The 20106-nt window shown below is 31.4% G+C and overlaps 3 protein-coding genes and 1 long non-coding RNA gene across 4 annotated transcripts in view; 3 read left to right on the plus strand and 1 right to left on the minus strand.

Annotated features, from left to right (window-relative positions):
* The window catches only part of LOC104787850 (putative zinc finger protein At1g68190), a 2291-nt gene extending 1335 nt beyond the window's left edge, over nt 1-956 (plus strand). Inside the window, exons 4-7 of the mRNA XM_010513504.2 lie at nt 1-100; nt 180-368; nt 450-646; nt 735-956. The exon at nt 1-100 is cut by the window's left edge and continues 26 nt beyond it. Coding sequence (XP_010511806.1) covers nt 1-100; nt 180-368; nt 450-646; nt 735-747 — 499 coding nt within the window. The 3' untranslated portion in view covers nt 748-956. The remainder of the gene's footprint in view (nt 101-179; nt 369-449; nt 647-734) is intronic.
* Nucleotides 1325-4270, plus strand: LOC104787851 (zinc finger CCCH domain-containing protein 15-like). The gene is made up of 3 exons (XM_010513505.2): nt 1325-1687; nt 1940-2582; nt 3565-4270. The coding sequence occupies exons 2-3, from the start codon at nt 1953-1955 to the stop codon at nt 3907-3909; spliced, it is 975 nt and encodes a 324-aa protein (XP_010511807.1). The 5' UTR covers nt 1325-1687; nt 1940-1952; the 3' UTR covers nt 3910-4270.
* Nucleotides 6872-9843, plus strand: LOC104789693 (putative two-component response regulator-like APRR6). Its single transcript, XM_010515350.1, has 6 exons — nt 6872-6986; nt 7596-7745; nt 7832-8311; nt 8398-8474; nt 8563-8764; nt 8846-9843. Exons 1-6 carry the CDS (start codon nt 6872-6874, stop codon nt 9841-9843), a joined length of 2022 nt encoding a protein of 673 aa, XP_010513652.1.
* LOC104787852 lies at nt 13706-16179 on the minus strand. Its single transcript, XR_768045.2, has 4 exons — nt 15891-16179; nt 15012-15115; nt 14387-14473; nt 13706-13980 (listed from the first exon to the last, which is right to left on the minus strand). It is a non-coding gene; the product is annotated as an uncharacterized LOC104787852 (long non-coding RNA).

Consider the following 20106-nt stretch of genomic DNA (forward strand, 5'->3'; position numbering starts at 1 on the left):
CGGAAAAGAGCTGATTGTTGATTTTTCACACTTGTCATCGTCTTCTACACTTGGTGATTCCTTTTGGGAATGCAAAAGTCCATATAATAAGAACAATCAGGTTTGGTTTTATATATCATACATTACATAGTCTCTTTGTGAAACCACTATTTACATGAGATTAGCTCTGTTTCTTGCAGTTGTGGTATCAAAACCTACAAGACATTGGAGTTTGTGAAGAGACCGTTTGCGATGATGATGACTTCCATATACCTGACATTGATCTCACTTTCAGAAACTTTGATGAAGAGCAATTTGGAGCTGATCCTGAGCCTATTGCAGACAGTAACAACATGTTCTTTGCTTCTTCCTTAGACAAGTCAAGAGAGGTTTAAAATCTTTTAATACTAAATCGGTTTTATACTTTCATGTTATAACCTAAGATCTCTCTATCTTTTAATGTGTTTCAGATGAAGACATTTTCTTCGTCATTCAGTAATCCCATATTTCCACCTACACCAGCTTCATCATCTATCTCATTCTCAAATAGCCAAACCGACTACCCTCACAATCACTCAGAGCAAGTAATCTCATTTTGTTCCCCTCTCTCTAACAATGCACGTCAAAAGGCTATCTCAAGGCTCAAGGAGAAGAAGAGAGCACGAGCGTAAGTCTTAATAATAGAGATGAACTTAATTCCCATTCATAGCCATACAAAAAGAGTATATCTTAAACATTTCATAATCTGGGTTCAGGGAGGAGAAATGAGCTTAGTATGGTTCCCAAGACAACGCATAGCTACTGGATTGCACCATGCCATTTTGTACATAAGACTCACTAATCTACCATTTCATCTATTTTAAATTTTTACATGACTCAGTTTCTTGCATGTAACTGTGTATCTGAAACTGATTATTTTGTTTCAACATCTACTTTGTTTAATCACAGACAGGTTCTTACACCAAATTCACCAGAAATGACTTTTTATCAGTAAATGATAAATCACAAAGGTTACTTAACAAACAATGACATTGACACAATGATGATAAAGGAACAGTGTAAATAGGGAAACTTCTGTGTTACCAGAATCATAATTAGTACTGTTTTTTGATGAATCTTGACAAGACACATTACAAAAGGGGTTAGTTATAGTTGTGATAAATAAGCAAGTTTTGTAAACAAAAAAAAAATGACCAGTATGATCCCTTGAAAATAATCTTCAAAATCAAGCAATTAGTTGAAACAAATGATTCTCTTAACCACAATTGGACCATATTATGAGTATCTCCAGCTACTTATGGCTTCTTCCTACTTATTAGATCACACACACTCCTCTTTAATCATCTACATCAAATATTATAATATAAAGTTTTAACATATGCTCAAAAATATAGTGGCATAGCCATAATTATTGATCGCTCGATTTGTTCTGTTAAACCGTAACAACCACATAATTTTTTTTTCCTTAATTACTTATTTAATTTAAATGATTAAATCCTTATAATTTCCCTCGCGATGCGAATCGCAAAAGCACTGTATAAATACTCTGTGTAGCTTCCTCTCTCGAGTTGCTTTCTCTCTCTAACTTGAAACCTCTCTCTCTAACTCTCTCTCTCTAGAGCCAAGAAAATTTTCTCAGTCGTTCGTTTCGCTACATTTTCTCGGCAGTTTCTCTCGTTTTCCCGGCGGTATTTCTCTCTTACTTCAGGTGATCTTCTATCGCTTTTACTTGTCAATTTCGTCTCCGATTCTTGAATCGAATCGTTCGATTTTGAAATCGCTGTGAATCTTTAGATGAGATTATCTTTCCCGGAAACTTAGATCTGATTCTTTTTCTCGGGAAAATTAGATCTGATTTTGAACTTTCCGATCATCAATTGCTTGAATACGGTTGTTTGATTCTTCGCGATTCCGTTAGAGATGCTTAATTTTTGATTTCTTTGTGGCGATTGTGTAACAGAACTTCCGGAAAGATGGAAAACGAAATCGCGCCGTTTAACTACAGCGGAAGCTCAGCCGGTGTCGTCGGAATCAAGAAATCCCAAGGAGACTCGTCCTGCGGCGGCGGCGGAGGTGGAGGAGTCGTTACGTCGTCTCTATTCTCTGATCAGCTCTACAAATCGAGTCGCAACATCATGCAGCAGCGTCAAGATATGGTGAATCGAGAGGCGTTGTGTTACACGCGTCTCCATGAGGCTTCGCTGGAAGCAGAAGCGCTTCGTCTTGAGAACACTGAGCTCCGATCGATGAATCGTCACCTCAAGAATGAGCTTAACAGTCTCATCAGATCCTCGATCCAGAGCCGACTCGATTCCGATAGGGTTCCGTTGCGGATGCTTAGCAATCTTTCGATCGGAGGTAAAGACGCTGACGGAGTGGAGAATCAGAACCGTACGGTTAAGCGAGATGACGTTAGTGATGAGAGTCCGACGAGTGTTATGGAGAATGAGGATATGAACCGTTCTTCGCTCCCTAAGAGCATCTCTGTGAGATCTAGCGGTTACTCTAAGGCGAGCCAAGGTGGTGGTGGAGCTGCTCAATCTGGTAAATCTCGTGGAACCGTACCTAAGACTGGGACTTGTGGTGGTCAGCTCAGTACCACGGTAATTATCTTTTTGCTTCTTTGTTTTCTTTGATTACTGTGGGTTTGAGTCAAGTTTAGTAATAATTTGGTTTAGTGTTTTGGTAATCATTGAGAATGTTGACTTGGTTCACTGTTGAATGTGATTACAATCAATGTTTGTTACAGTTGACTGTTCTGCTTGTAACATTCGTACATTTGGTGGTCTAGGCAAAAGGTTTTTGTGTGGAGAACTCAGTCAATTAAGTGTAGTTTTAGATTCTTGAGCAGGGGAAAGATACAAAAGAAGAAATGTCTTGATGCTGTTTGCTTTCTCTGAAGTCTGAACTATAGTTGTAAGAGTAATGGTGATGAATGAAATGAAATGATCAGAGAGGAGGCTTTAATTAGATAACCAATGTTGGTAACAATTTGCTGTTCTGCTTGTAACGTTTGTACATTTGGTAGTGTAGGTAAAGAGTGTTTCTGTTGAGAAGCAACCTTATTTATAAACACTCATTCAACTTAAGTTTGATCAGGAGTTAGAAAATAAAGAAAAAACTGTCTTGATGATGTTTGCTTTCTCTGAAGTCTGAACTATAATGGTGATGATTGAATGAAATGCAGAGATATAGGAACGGTATTAGTTTAGTGTTTTCTTAAATAGGTAATCATTGAGATACTATAGATTTGATCAACTGTTGAATGTGAGCTACATTATGATTCCTATCTGCCCTATTTTGATGATACAGAATCATCTAGCAACTCTGCTTTCGTTGAACTATAGATGTAAAAAGAGTATAGGTGGATGCATGAATGAAATGCAGAAAACAGTATATTTGAGAGGAGGTTTTTAACTAGAGTCGATTTTGGTTTAGTGTTTCGGGAAATAGGTAATCATTAGGACACTATATAGACTGTTGAATCTGTGCTGCGTATATGATCTGTGCATGTTCTATTCTTCTGCTTTCTTTGAAGTATAGATGTAAAGAGTAATGGTGGATATATGAATAAATGAATTGCAGCAAAAGGTGTATGTGCGAGGAGGAGGAGGGAAGAAAGAAGATCAGGAGGAGGAAATAGAAGTGGAGGTCTACAATCAAGGGATGACAAAGACAGAGCTGTGCAACAAATGGCAAGAGACAGGGACATGCCCATATGATGACCACTGCCAATTCGCTCACGGCATTAAGGAACTCCGCCCAGTGATCCGCCATCCCCGTTACAAGACTGAGGTTTGCAGAATGGTTCTTGCTGGTGATATCTGTCCTTATGGTCACCGTTGCCACTTCCGTCACTCACTATCCGAGCAGGAGAAGCTCGTGGCTGCTGGTTACAAACCCAAGTCATCCTTGAAGCTGCTTACATGACGCAGGTTTTCAAAACCCAAGTCCTCCTTCCGGCTGCTTACATGACTTCAAGGTAAAGCGAAAAAAAAGGGTCCGAAATTCATACATACGGAAAAAGGTCTGAAACTCTCAGATACACAATACTCCACAGATAGTACAATGATGGTGTTGATAGCTATTGAAACGATTGGCAAATATAGCATTTGGTAAAAAGTGAATAAATAATGTGCATAAGTAAGAGCGTCCTGGAAACAGTTTGAGTCTAGTAGTTGTTGTTTGATATTTTTTTTTCTGGTTTATTCTGAGACTTTTAAAAAGTGTATATCATCGGTTGTTCATATGTGGTGAATGAACTAGTTATAAAAGGAGTCTTTTGGTACTACAGAGCCTATATTGATATACTTTGTACCTATTTGCACTAAACAAGAGGAAAGGCCGTACATATTATTTGAACGAAGCGAGGCTTAAAATAGAGAGGTCTAATTCATCAATGTAAGAAATATCAACGTAGTGTTTGTGTATGTAGTAGGAGGGACTAGGGATATTGTAAATTTCTTAATGGGAGGTTTTAGATATTCCATGTAAATATTAATATCGTATCTACTATCTAGATTAATAACATACTTTCACCCTAAGCACATAACTCTAGACATGTTCTCCCGATTACAAACTTTGTGTAAAAGTTTTGTTAGAATTATACTATGATTTTGAAAAAAAAAAATCAAATGACAAAGAACATCTTAGTCAATAAAGTAAAAAATCAAATGACAAAGAAGAACATCTTAGTCAATAAAAGTTCATGATAAAAGTTGAACATTTAATTAACCACTAGGAGATATCCCATGCTTAAAGCACGGATCAATATTTTAAAAAAATTTATAATATAATAAGAAAACTATTGTTATATTTTTTAAAAAATGTTATTTTGTTTGAGATAATATTTATTTGTAAATCTATTAGTTTATTTGAATACTAATTATTCTAGAATATTATAGTATTTTATTTTTGACGTATTATTACAATTTTATATTGTTTGTTTGTTTTATTTGCATCATTATTTTATAAAATATAAAATAGTAATTTTAATATTATAATTGTGAACAAATAAAAATTATAATTTATCATCTTTATAAATTTAGTTTTACCAATCCGCCAATGTGGAAATTAAAACACACATTTTTCATAGATTGAGTGATATATCTTCGTTTTAAAAAATTCAAATCATAACATATGCAGAAAAAATTCTGCATTTTATTAATGATAAATATTCTATGAAACTTCCAAACAATTTGTAAATAAAATAAAATAAAGATGATAGGACAATCATAATTTGAAATCTTAACAAAATCTTCAAATTTAATTATTAAAAATAATTATATTGTATACTTGGATATAAAATCTTAGTTTTTAAAATTCTGATTGGTTTATATATTTTTAAATAAAATATTTACTAATTTCGCCTATAATATATTAGAGAGAGAAAATATTCTTTTTTTATTTTTTTAGATTTTTTAATATTTGATCTATGAGTGTTTTTTATTTTCTAGTTAATTATATTTATTTAAATTAAGTAATTAAGCTTAATTAAAATTTTCTAATGGCAATTGAATGTAATTTTTTACATATTTTAAGATTAGTTTCATATTTGTACTTTCCAATTAATATAGTAGGATGAGCACAGCTCACGCTTTTGTCACCACTTTTTGTAAATGACATTTTTTCCTTATTTTCACTATTTTCTTTTGTACATTGTAGATATTAAAAAAAAATACAGGTACTTATTTTCAGTTTTAAACCTTAGATTAATAATTTATTTTAAAGCAATAATCTTAAATTATCTAATTTATATTCTAATTTAATAAATTAATTATAGTGTATTTTCTTACATTTCAAGTCATACATAAAATATACATTTGTTCCAATTTGGAAAATTTTTGGGTTCCAAAAAATAATTAATGTTTTATAAATATTCTATTGTTATGTAGATCAGTAGATGCCTATTATCAGCCAATTAGTGTAAATCCTAAACCCTAATATGTATCCCTATACATATGTTGTATTATATGGAACAGATGAATAATAGAGAAAACTATTTCCCTAAAACCTCTGTGCACAACATAAGAAAGTTTATTTGATGTTTAACTTCTATCTATTTTCAACTTGTGATTCAGAAACATATGCATTTATTGTAAAAAAAAATTTGGTTGACTAAAATTTTACATTCAATTTAATTCAAAAAAAAAAATTGACAAGACACATGTTTCTCACCACAATTTTAAATAAAATAACAAATTATATATATAAATGTATGGTAATGTTGGAATTATAAAACATATACATGGCTTTTGTAAAACCAACTAAACAGAAAAGGTAATGCTATAAGAGTTTACATATAATTAATTATATATTTTTTAATACTTCAATATAATTTTTTGAAACATAGTATTAATAACGACGACTATTAAAAAATTATGAGTCAAAATTTTTATAAATGATATGTTGACTAACTATGTTTGGTTTTTGCTGGATGGACAACATCATAACTTTTTAAACTACAGTCAAAGAATTTATACTATTACTAAAAACTGATTGAATTTTATACTATTTTAAAAATTTTCTAAAATTCTTATCGTTTTTATTACAAAAGATGACTACTGAAATACATTTTTCAAACTATATTTTCAGCCACTAGAAGTTTCATAAGATTTTTAAATATATGAAATTAAGAAATTCTATTTCAGACATAATAGTCTGTCTTTTTTTCTTTTACACCAAAAAGTCAAAATGATGAAATTAAAATTAAGAAGTAAATTAATTCATATACTATTCATAAGTCTATTATTTGCAATGTATGACTTAGTTGGGTCCACTGATTCTATCTTTTCTTTTATATATATGACCAGACGTTAGTATGTCTCCTTCAACTTAACAATTTTCTCAAAATCCTTAAATCATATAATTTTTGTCCAAAATATCTGAGAAAATGGTTGGGACCATAACTCCTCAAAATGTTGATGACATTTTTGTCTTGCTAATTGAACATGACACTGCATCAGTCGCGTCCCTCACGTCAATGCTTGAACAATTTTCAAAAAGAGGTAAAGGAACAACCGATCCTTGCAAAGTAATTTTTTTATGTTGATTATTTTTCATTTACATGTCAAATTTATTCTAAATTTTCACAAATGTTGCATTTACATGTTAAATTTTACCATTTGTTGAAAATTTCATGATGACTATAATTCTAAATCTCTAGATTGTGTGGTTATTTGTATTGACCATGAATCCAAATCACATAAATGCATGAATCATAATATTCGTAATAAAAAAATATATTTGAGGCTATTTGGTCTTAGATCTCCATGATTAATTCATATACAAATTTATGTTTAATCAAAAAATTCATTCACAACGGTTTTTGATGGACATATGATTTAAGTGTTACATGTTTGTTTTCATTTGACAAAACCGTTTTGAGTTTAAGATATTATCTATACTTTTGTCGGGTATTAAGATTTTTGTAATGTTGTTGCTACCCAAAAAAATACCTCATAATTATATATGTATTTTTAACCGATTAATCTAATTAATATTTGTGTTTATTATTATAGTCTTTTTATTTTTAATGAATAAAATATAATAATGAAATGAGTATTTTCAACATTTTTAAATATTATAAATATCTTATATGAAAATTAATTTACTAGTGATTAGCATGGATGCGGTAAGTAAGGCTCTATCGATGATTGAGAAACAGAAAAAGGACATTGGACTTGTCATAGCCAACATTGAAATGCCTCAATTAGATTCACATTCCTTCCTCACTGCTTTGCTTCAAAAGAACATCCCTCTCACATGTATGACAATATTCTAATTTCTCCCTCGTTTATAGTTTCCACCATATTTTTGTTTCACTAATTACTATTTTTTTTCTTTGTGAAAGTGATCAATCCAGAAACAAAAACAAAAAAACCATCTGATCTTTTGACAAATGGAGCTTCTTTTACTCTAAATAAGCCGATTTCTGAAATCGACATTAAAAATATGTGGCAACATGTGTTACATAAAAAGAGTCAAGAGTTAATGAAAATTAACATGACTGAAGACCAAGAAAATGTTATAGATAAAGATATAGATGAGATTGAAGCTTTTAGGGCAAGCCTTAAGAGGCAGAGAACAAGTCAAGCTTCTTTGTTAGGAAGACGACATTTCATCAGCAGATTCACAACTTCTGAAGAATACCATAAGAGGAAAATTATAACAAATGCCGAACGGAGATCTAAACCAGGTTGTCCTATTGAGGTTGAGAATAAGAGAAAAGAATGGTTGAAAGTGGATAATAGTGTTGGAAGACGTCAGAGTTTGTGGACTAATGAACGTCACATGAAGTTTTTAGCTGCTATTTCCATTTTGGGTGAAAAAGGTAAAATTTATATTTCACATTTGACATATCCGTTTTCATATATATAAGATTCTTATACTAGTTTCTAACACTATTTTATCTTGCAGAGTTTCGTCCCAAATCCATATTGAGGATTATGAATGACCCAAACTTAACTCATCTCCAAGTCGCTAGCCACCTTCAGGTTCATAGATATAATACTTAAATATTTTCTTCAACATAAGATATTTTTGATAATTTTATTATAATGTTTATATTCTATAATGTTTCAGAAATATAAAACTCAAATTGAAGGGATAAAAGACGTATTGTGGAGAAATGAATGGAAATCGACAAATAAAACAGTCGAATACCTTTCAGATTACGAATATCCTTTCAAAACATCCAACCTAACAAAGAATCTCATTGCATGTAACTCCTTGTGGAATTCTTTAAGAAAGAAAACTTCTTCATCATCATCACCCATCAATCCATGTAAGTATTATTATATTATATAACTTTCACAATTCTATTATTTTGTGTGATATAAATATTAATATCATTTTTAATATACAGTTTTATTTAAAAATCCTACCATCGAGAGAAAGAAAAAGATGTCAAAGTTTCATCGCAGCAAAAAATTGGACCTAAGCAATCATTCGCGTTTGGGTAACATATTTAACAAGTCATCTATGAATGTTTCTTCTATTCCTTCAACCATAAGTAGTAATCCAACTTACAATAATCTTTCTATCGGTAATGCTAACCATACTGGTCTAGTTCCTACTAGCTTAGGTAATGAAAACCTTCATATTCTTTCTGATTTACCATCAAACACATGTGCATATCAAATAGAGTCCACAAGGATTTCGATTCCGCACTATGATTCTAATCCCCTTCACCCACCTAAATATGTCCATGAAGCTGATATAAACCAAATAAATTTAGATTTTCCTTTTATACCAGCTTCTTTTGCTTCTCTAGAGGATCTATGCAATTTAGATGAAAATTATAATTTTCTTCCAAATAGTACCATGAACTCTTTTGAAACCAATATAGGCCAGATGAGTTCCAATCCATTTATAGAAAACCATATTCATCATAGAATGAACCATATAGATTGGCATCCTTCAATAGACAATTATGTTTTTCCTCAAACTGATATGAATATAATTTTTCCTGGAAATAATACAAACCATAATGAGTCAGTTTCTTCAAAAGATGGTTATGTTCCACCAGAAATTATGATCCCATCTGAAGTGGATATTAATTTAATGGGCATAGGTTATTTTGGAGAAAATGTTCTCCCTCAAGAAGACATTGGTATGAACCATGTGGGTTTAGTTTCTGGTGAAATACCTTATGAATTCCCTATGAAAACCAATATGACCAGTTTTGAAACCAATACAAATGAAGGTCCTGATGATTCTATTGAAAACCTGATTTCTTTTGACATTGGCGTCGAGAAAAATATGGCTTCTTGGTTAGAAGAAACTGGTTTTCCTGAGGAAAATAATCTTTTGCCTTCTGGTTATCTTACCGACAACGTTGCCTTTAGAAAACCAATNGAATGACCCAAACTTAACTCATCGCCAAGTCGCTAGCCACCTTCAGGTTCATAGATATAATACTTAAATATTTTCTTCAACATAAGATATTTTTGATAATTTTATTATAATGTTTATATTCTATAATGTTTCAGAAATATAAAACTCAAATTGAAGGGATAAAAGACGTATTGTGGAGAAATGAATGGAAATCGACAAATAAAACAGTCGAATACCTTTCAGATTACGAATATCCTTTCAAAACATCCAACCTAACAAAGAATCTCATTGCATGTAACTCCTTGTGGAATTCTTTAAGAAAGAAAACTTCTTCATCATCATCACCCATCAATCCATGTAAGTATTATTATATTATATAACTTTCACAATTCTATTATTTTGTGTGATATAAATATTAATATCATTTTTAATATACAGTTTTATTTAAAAATCCTACCATCGAGAGAAAGAAAAAGATGTCAAAGTTTCATCGCAGCAAAAAATTGGACCTAAGCAATCATTCGCGTTTGGGTAACATATTTAACAAGTCATCTATGAATGTTTCTTCTATTCCTTCAACCATAAGTAGTAATCCAACTTACAATAATCTTTCTATCGGTAATGCTAACCATACTGGTCTAGTTCCTACTAGCTTAGGTAATGAAAACCTTCATATTCTTTCTGATTTACCATCAAACACATGTGCATATCAAATAGAGTCCACAAGGATTTCGATTCCGCACTATGATTCTAATCCCCTTCACCCACCTAAATATGTCCATGAAGCTGATATAAACCAAATAAATTTAGATTTTCCTTTTATACCAGCTTCTTTTGCTTCTCTAGAGGATCTATGCAATTTAGATGAAAATTATAATTTTCTTCCAAATAGTACCATGAACTCTTTTGAAACCAATATAGGCCAGATGAGTTCCAATCCATTTATAGAAAACCATATTCATCATAGAATGAACCATATAGATTGGCATCCTTCAATAGACAATTATGTTTTTCCTCAAACTGATATGAATATAATTTTTCCTGGAAATAATACAAACCATAATGAGTCAGTTTCTTCAAAAGATGGTTATGTTCCACCAGAAATTATGATCCCATCTGAAGTGGATATTAATTTAATGGGCATAGGTTATTTTGGAGAAAATGTTCTCCCTCAAGAAGACATTGGTATGAACCATGTGGGTTTAGTTTCTGGTGAAATACCTTATGAATTCCCTATGAAAACCAATATGACCAGTTTTGAAACCAATACAAATGAAGGTCCTGATGATTCTATTGAAAACCTGATTTCTTTTGACATTGGCGTCGAGAAAAATATGGCTTCTTGGTTAGAAGAAACTGGTTTTCCTGAGGAAAATAATCTTTTGCCTTCTGGTTATCTTACCGACAACGTTGCCTTTAGAAAACCAATAGACTCAACCCATGATACTAGTATGGGCAACCATGATCGTTCTGTTGCTACAAATATTGGATCGACAAGTCAGCAGCATAATACGATGGAATCCTGCGAATATAATGATATAGAAGCTGTGAATCAAAAAGATGATATAGAGGGAGAAGATCATCTTGAAGATTATCGTGACTGCATAGATTGGATTGATCAAGTGATGAATAAAGATGCATAACATATATACATGTATATGTTTTCCTAATGGTGAAGAAAAGGATAACAACAAAAGCAAAATTATAAACATATTTGTATAATGCATATTCTCATATTCATATCATAAACATTAATGTATGAGATTCTAAAAGTTATTCAGATTTTCATTTGCACTATTTGAATTGAGTTTCCATTTTTTTTTTCAGTAATTTATTTTCACATTAAAATGTAGTTAAATGTATTGTCAATATGATCACATAGTAAATGCTCTAACTGAAATTTAAAGAAAATATATTAAAATTAATAGTAATTTTCTTCCAAATTTACAATCAATTATCAATACAACTATTTTCTAGATATTAAATTAGTCTTTTTTCATGTGGCAACCCCACAATCATTCTCGCCTTTTTTTAATATATATTCGAATATCTTATTTGCGAAAGACATTTTCCAAAATTAGGCGTTTGGCCGGGTATCGGTTCGGGTTTAGAGGTTTAGAACCCGTTAAAGTATTTTAAAATTTTGTGTCGAGTGTGGGTAAACACCCGTCGAGTTTAGGTAGTTTGAGTTATATACCAAACTTCAAATTATTTTGGGTTCGGATTGGGTTTGATACTTTTTATCTAATACAAAAGAAAAAATATTCCAAATTCAATCAGTTTTTTTTTTTAAAAATCCGAATTCATCATAAAAGATTGTAAACAAAATACCAAACTAAACAAACTAATTGTAGTCATTAATAAAAAACCAGATTGAATTAATAAAAAATGACAATAAGTCGATTTTTGAACACTAATTATTGGTGTGCACTTGGTATAGAGCTTGTAAAAAGTACACCAAAAAGTTATACCAGCTAGAATTTAACCCGTGGTGCACCACAAGATAATTTTTACTTCTAAATATATATTAAATTTTTATGGTTTTCTAGTTTAGTATTAAAATTATATAATTTTAATTTTTAGTAATTTTTAGATGTAAACCAAGTGACATAACTTATATTTTATTTGATTACCAAAATTACGAATTTTTTTTGTTAGTGTAGAAAATAAAATCAGTTTTATTTTATTAATTATAATATTTTGAAGTCAAAACTTTTGATTTTTATCTGCAATAGATTTTTTAGAATATTATATTGTTTCTTAATTTTTTTTAGAAAACATTGAGATATTTTAGTTTTAAAGAAAAACAAAATTTATTGTAGATATATTTTAGGGATGTTATGTTAAATGTAAAGATTCTAAAAATATAAACTGAAATTAATTAAGGTAAATAGGAATCAACTTAATAGAGATATTTTAGGAATTGATTTTGTTTGAGATTTTATAGCCATATTTTAGTTTATATTTTGTGAATTTTTTTAGTTATTAATTTTGTAATTTACTAGGAAATATTTTTAATTTTAAAAATGTAAAATTTATATTGTATTTATTTGTTATTTTATTATTGTTTTATTAATTATAAAAATATAAAATTTAACAGATATTTGATATAAGTATTCAAAGTATTGGATTTTGTAGTGTTTTCAAGGTTTTAACCTGTGTGGTATATGTATAGTCTAATAATATATTTATCTCTTGGTACACATCTAAAAGTATTTTAAAAAAACAATTCCACTTAACTTCCTATATAGAACTAATGTCAAACCGTCTCACCAAAATCAAAATGAGTTTTTGCGTAAAAAAAAAATCAAAATAAGTTTTTTTTATCAAGTTTAATTATGTTAATTGTTTTACCAAATTAGCATATTTTTATAGTTTATAATTTTTCCATGTCAATATATATAGTTTATGATAATTAATAGAATTTTTTTTTTGGCAATTCCGCAAAAAATAAGAAATAAACCAAATTATATGGGGGTTTTCAACATATTTAATGTGACATTTTATAATTGGATTTTCGGTTTAGGAAATTTATTAATGTTAATATAATTATGGAGATTGTAAACTTTTGTTATTGAAAATCTGTTGTATATTATTTAAATTTGAAAGATTTTAGTATCCATAAAAATAGTTTTGGAGATTTAAAGGGTCTTAAAACTTTAATGGCTAGAATTCTTTTTGGAAAAATCGGAATATATAGATATTGTTAAGATTTTATGGTAATAAATGTAACAAATATTGGTCAATTTAAAAAAGTTTAATATTTGAGTTTCTCTGCAATATTATTTATGGAATTGTTCTAAGGGTTAATATTGTAAAAAGAAATTTAAATAAATAATACTTAAAGGGCATAAACTAAAATATACTTCAAAAATGTTAATATAGATTATATGTAAAATGGTAGATTGCCAAATGTAATTTAAAAATGTTAATAACTATACTATTAATTGGGGAGTACAAAAACAGAAAAAAAAAAAAAAAAACTTTTACAAAAATGCCATACATTGCCCCTACGCCAAAAAACAGGAAGAAGAGAAAAAAAAAATTAAGGGCAACAAGGTAATTAAAAGTGTTAAAAGACGCGGATCCTTTCAGTTTAGACACAATCTCATTCGGATCCTAGATGTATTATAGGTGTATCCAAACACTCTCTTCTTCCTAAGCCTGTACCAGAAATCAAATAAAAAGACATCATAATGCGGACTAACTATAGAAATGGCAACTAATAATATGTGAAATCCCTGATTATCCTCTTCCGTATCATATCAATCATCAAATTAAATTCAGAACATTAACTGCAAATATTTACAGTTAATCATAAATATTCTCTTTTCAAACAATCACAACAACCCTTTCGAATAAATTACCATTTGTTCTTCGTAATTCAATAGGCTAGATCAATCATCACAACTAACAACGGAAACAGTTGGATCGAATCCCTAATATTACTATGGTATATCATATGAAACCCAAAATCAAATCAAAAACAATAAATCTTATATTTATTGCATCGAATATTCTACCTTTAATATTTTGTCTATAAAAGAGAGCTCCAAGAGAAACACATTACCTCAAACTTTGAAAACAATCTCTTCTCCAAACCAAGAAAAATGATTGCTTTTGAATGGGAAACAATCTTTGCAAAATCGGCGGAATCCTGGGAATGATTTTGACGAACGGAGCTGTAAGTTTTTGTTTTGCTTAAAAATACGGTAACATACTAAAAAGATCATGACTATAAGCAGCTTATCATCACATAAATAAATAGAAACGTTTATCCTATTCTCTGTAAACATAAAAGGAAATTGTGCCCAATGACTGGAATAAATTGCTAACTTCTATTTACTCTGTGTGATTGTAGGGTTCCAAAATTCAGGTGCAACTGAAATAAGAACATGTGTAACGCTGTTGGGAGGTTTGTGACCAAAGGACATTAGAAATAATCAAAAGTTGTGTTTAGCACCATGGTAATAACTTTATAACCTTTGTATTTATCATTTGATTTCTAATGTGTTTTGTCTAATTGATGTTAGACTAACTAATGATGTTAAGCTGTTTTCTAAAAACTGAAAATTTTCCAGAACAGGTTGGCTTGGTACTATTCACAGGTAAGTAAGAAGACAATCTTAATAAAACTTATTTTAGAATGAATGTTGGACTTATCCTTTTTCTACACATTGAATAACATTACTAACCTCTATTTTGAATAAAATGGCATGAGCTTGCATATGCTGTTGTTCTTTGCTTCATATTGTGATTCACACCAACAATTCTTCACACTTTTAACTTCATCCTTAATCTGTCAAAAGCATAATAAATATGTTAATCTACTTAAATATTATTTATTTGATTTTATAAGTTCACATGTCTAACACATAAGAAAATTACTTAATCATCATTTTATCATCACTGTTTTTTGTTACTTAGACAATAGAAAAACGAAGTAATCTTATTGTCTTTCAATAAGGGAGAAAATATATTAGAAATTTTAGAAGTTAAATCAAAGCATCTCATATCTTTTATGCATAGAGCCTTCTACATGCATGAAGTTTTTTCTCATCAATGTTCCTGTAAAATGATTGAAAGCAAAAAAAAAGAAACGTATATATATTTGTAATCGAGAGGCTATGTGCTACCCATTTAAAAATTTAGAAAAAGAAATCACTGACTTTACAATTAAAACTATATGTCCCGATTACAGACCATAAGTCTATTGATGCCAAAAGATTGAGCATTTTGTTAAACCAGATAATTATTATCACTTGGGTATAATTTAAGTAAACCAACAAAGTCTTTTTTTTTTTTTCGATTTGGGGAGTTTTGTCTGTTAAACAAAAACAGCTCCAGAGACAAAGAAGTATAATCATGACTGTCTTCGGATTAGTTTGGACCAAGATATGGAGAATAAAATACCTAAAAATTGATATTAGCACTAATTAAGTTTACAAAAACACCAACACTATTAACGACATAACTATTGAGGATATTATATACTATTGAGGATATTATATTCAAATCTATAAAGAAACACATGTTTCAGAGTAGAAGAAATTATTGAAAGACAATCTACATACCTTTTTCGAGATAAAAGAACTCGAGACCTCATAATATCGTACACATGCGAGAGGACCACAAGACGAATCTGTGGATCAGAGGAGAGGTAGTTTTCGTATAGCCATTGACAAAGCGTATCAGATCCGTGACGGAGTAGTAGATTCTTTAGATGGCAGTGGCCGTAGTGATTGGTCTGGTGGCGGATTTGAAATGGTGATGAGTAGTGGAAGAGGTGGAGGAGGATGGAGAAGGTGAGTGATAAGATCGAGGAAGTAGTATGGGCTTTATCAAATAATGGGTTATGTTTAGTTATTCGAAACTCGAAAATACACAGTGTTATATTTTTTTGACTACGGCTGGGCAAAATAACCAAGAACCAAATAACCGACTGATCTGAACCCAAAAATTCCAAATCGATATTCCTAAAATTAAATACTCTTGCAAAATCTAATTTCAAATTTCTTTCTATTTTTCCTTGATTATATTATTACTTTTTCTGTTTTTGTATTTTTTGGTTATATTTGGTTAACTTCGGTTAGTTACGGTTATCTATTAAATATCGGAACCGAACTGAAATTTATTAAATACTGAATGTTTATTATATTACTATATCCAAACTAACCAAAACTGAACAGTTATCTGAATGCCCATGCTAACCATTGCTAACCAAAGAACATGTTAAAGTCCAAACAAAAATCGATTTTATATTCATGTCTTCAATTCGAGTATTTGGACATACTAATTACTCATGTAGATTTCACAGAACGGGTTTTTTGGGTCAAAAGATTTTAAAATCTGTTGGGCTGGTCTAACATGCCGAGGTTGATCTTTTTTACATCTCTATTTAGGTTATTCAGTTCACAATGTTTAATCATTTTTGGCAGATTTGTATCGAGTTTAATTGTTTATATGTTTCATAGAAATTTATGTGATTAATATGGTTCACAAGTCATCTGGATTCGCAAACCGGACTGAAACCAAACCAATATAAATTTGAGTTATAAATACTAGACTAAATAAATATATGTATAAATATAATTCTGCACGTACGTGCGGGTCTGAACCTATTTAGGTTATTTGGTTCAATGTTTTAGTTCATTTTTGCAATTTTTTATTTCGTTTAATAGTTTATAAGTATGATAGAAATTTAAATGGTCAATCTGGTTCACAACTCATCCGGATTCATCATTATGTCGTCCAAGTTCTATGTGAACTCAGGCTTATTTAAAATATTCACAAACTGAATTGAAATCGAACCAATATAACTTTGGATTATAAATACTATACTAAATTTAATATATTAAACCACTATAAGACTCATGTGTTATAGATCAAAACACCTATATGCAGATCCAAAATCTTGCAAAAAATTATTTGAAAAAAAAATCCCGCACGTACGTGCGGGTCCGATCCCTAATAGATAGTAAAATTGATAGATCATGAAATTTATAGTGCAAAATGCGCATATTAAGTTGATTTGTTGAATGGTAACTAAAATGCTAACTACTAACTAGGCCGACTCTAATCCTGTCCGCACCATCACTTAGCCCTGGGAAAAATAACCGAACCGAACCGAACCGAGATTTAAACAAATCGGTTCGGTTAGTGTTTCTTTGTTTGGTTCAATCGGCACAATTTCTGAAGAAAGTTCGGGTATGTCTTCGGGTCGGTTCGGTCGGGTTAACCGAACGGGTAACCGATAACCGAAAATTAAGGATACTACTATAAATTCTTTCTAAACCTAATTGACTAAACCTAGTTTTTTTTCACTCGCAGCCTTACCTTCCTCCCACCAAACAATAACACGAAGACTCTCAAGTCTCAACCAACATTCAATCTTCTTTCATTTGATTTCTCTGAACCATTCTTCTTCTTCGTTCGATTTCTTCTCACTTCAACCAGTCTCTTCTTTGTTCTTTCGCCTTTCTTCTTCTTCTTCTTATTTTCTTCTGCCTTGTTCCATGTCGCCAGAGTGAACCGCCATTGTCCGCAACCGGAGTTTGAGTGAACCGCCGTGGTCTGCCGCTGCCGCTGCTTCCTCTTCCACAAAAGAAGAAAACCCTAATTGTTTCTGTATTTGATGGGCTTTTTTGTTGGGCTTTTTATTGGATTTTTAAAACTGAAATTATGTTTTTAAAAACCCAAAAAAAATTGAAAATAAATTTTAAAAATTAAAGTCGGTTAATTCGGGTTTTTAATCTCATAACCGAATGAACCGATATCCGAACCGAACCGAACCGATTTTTTCGGTTAGTTGCGGAAGAGCTTCAAAAAACTGTAAATACCCGATTACAGAAATAACCGACCCGAACCGAACCGTATTACCCGAATTCGCAGGGCTACCATCACTCATTACTTCATCAAATCTTGCAAAAGTTATTTCAGTGAACAAGAGATAATGACCTGAAGAATATTTCATTAACCCATCAAGTAGTCTTTGGAATGTAATTCTAGTTACTTATATTTCTACTCTCAAATTCAAATATCTCTTTGATGTGTCTGCATTTTATAGGGTTTTAACTCTAGTTTTTAGGTTTGTTTTGAGTCTTTTCCTAGGTCCAAGTATGCTTTTAGAGTCATTTTAGTCCTTTGTGAGTCTTTACAGGTTCTAGGTGACTTTGGAAGGAATCTGAGCGTTTTGGGGATGAAAACATGCATCTGGAGCTAATTGGTTGAAGACTGATTCGGGCTAGTAAGTAGATGGAGTGAAAGCAGAAAAACGTTCCGGATCGACTGATCCTCGCGAGATCGACCATTCCCGTCCCCGACGCAACTTTTCCTTATTTGTTTTAAACCGACTTTTAGGGTTTTATTTTGATATTTAAGTTAGAGGCACGGCCTCCAGAGACATAAGCTTTATTTTCTGAGACTATTTTGTATTGAGAGCAAAGGGAGAAGATCTCTAATCCTTCTTGACACTTTGGAGAAGATTTCTAAACCCTATTTTCTATTCTTTTGCAATTCAATTATGTTTTCTTCATTATTGAATTGCTGTTTCTGCTTCTCCATGTCTGAGTAGTTTCACTGTTGGGTTTAGGGTTTCAGAAGGGTTTCTATGATTAATTGATGCTAGATTTGTTAGATTAGGGATTGATCTTATTGTTCTTCATCTATAGTTGTTCTTAATGCTTAAGCTAGATTGATCACCTAGATTAAGATCTTAGGTTTAATTCATCGGGGCACCAAAAGTGTTGTTGAGTTGCTTGAAAAGAACATAGGTGAGCAAGGTGATCCTTAGCCAACGACAGTTGAAGTTGAGGCACCTTGTGAACATAATCAAACTTGAACTTATTGCTTGCTAGGATTGTTTAGATTCAAACGACGGTTTAGAGTTTTATCAATTCCTTGCATAGATAGCTAATGCTGCGACAGTAGGTTAGTTTTACATTCGAGATTTGAGTTCAAGAACGGTGTTTAATGCTATCCCAATTTATCATCTAATTTCATGGTCATGTCCCCTAACTGATTCCCTGCGCCCAATATTTCCTTTTTGATTTAGAAACAACTTGTTTACTTTTCTGTTTTTAGATAGTTACTTGATTCACAAACTTTTCCATTGTCTTAGCTATATTTGATCTTGATAATTTCTTAGTGCAATTGTTTGGTCTTTGTGGATTCGATCCTGAAGTGTTACAACGATACCACTAGATCGTGGTGGAGTACACATTAGGTTTTAATTGACCTATTGATCAATTTGGCACCGTTGCCGGGGATCAAAACGTTGCCTTTGAAATTTTAGATTCAAGTTTAGTCTAAGTTCTATTTTATTTGTATTTACTAATTTGTTCTTGTGTTTTTTCTCTTGTGTTTTAGGTTCAAGCAAACAAGGAGCTACAAGCCTACTGATTTGCGTAATCTGCAAAACGGAGAGTTAGCACAGCTTGACTGAGAGAACCGAAAAGCAAAAGCCCAGTCAGACACTATGGACGACAGAAACAACGCTGAAATTCGTTAACCTAACCCTCAAGAGGTCGTTACTCCGCCTCCTCCTCCTGCACCACAAGAGCATAATGCAGCTGAGCTAAACCCACCAGCACGGCGAACTACTTTGAGGGATGAAGATGCTCACAACAGGCTATTTGCGAATCGGTCTGCGATTCAACCTCCTGCTCCTGCGAGACAAGATTATGAGATCAAGCATAGCCTGATCAATTTGGTCCAGAATCGTGTGTTTAATGGATTAGCATCAGAGAGCCCTCTGGACCATATTGAAGCTTTTGAGAGATTGGCTAGTAC

Source organism: Camelina sativa, chromosome 5 (genome assembly GCF_000633955.1).
Source record: "Camelina sativa cultivar DH55 chromosome 5, Cs, whole genome shotgun sequence".
Lineage (NCBI taxonomy): Eukaryota > Viridiplantae > Streptophyta > Magnoliopsida > Brassicales > Brassicaceae > Camelina > Camelina sativa.

What these genes read in the sequence shown, in the direction of transcription:
- LOC104787851 (XM_010513505.2), top strand. Translation starts at nt 1,953, where the DNA reads ATGGAAAACGAAATCGCGCCGTTTAACTACAGCGGAAGCTCAGCCGGT. An exon ending in GTGGTCAGCTCAGTACCACG is followed by an intron (nt 2,583 to 3,564) that starts GTAATTATCTTT and finishes AATGAATTGCAG; the next exon opens with CAAAAGGTGTATGTGCGAGG.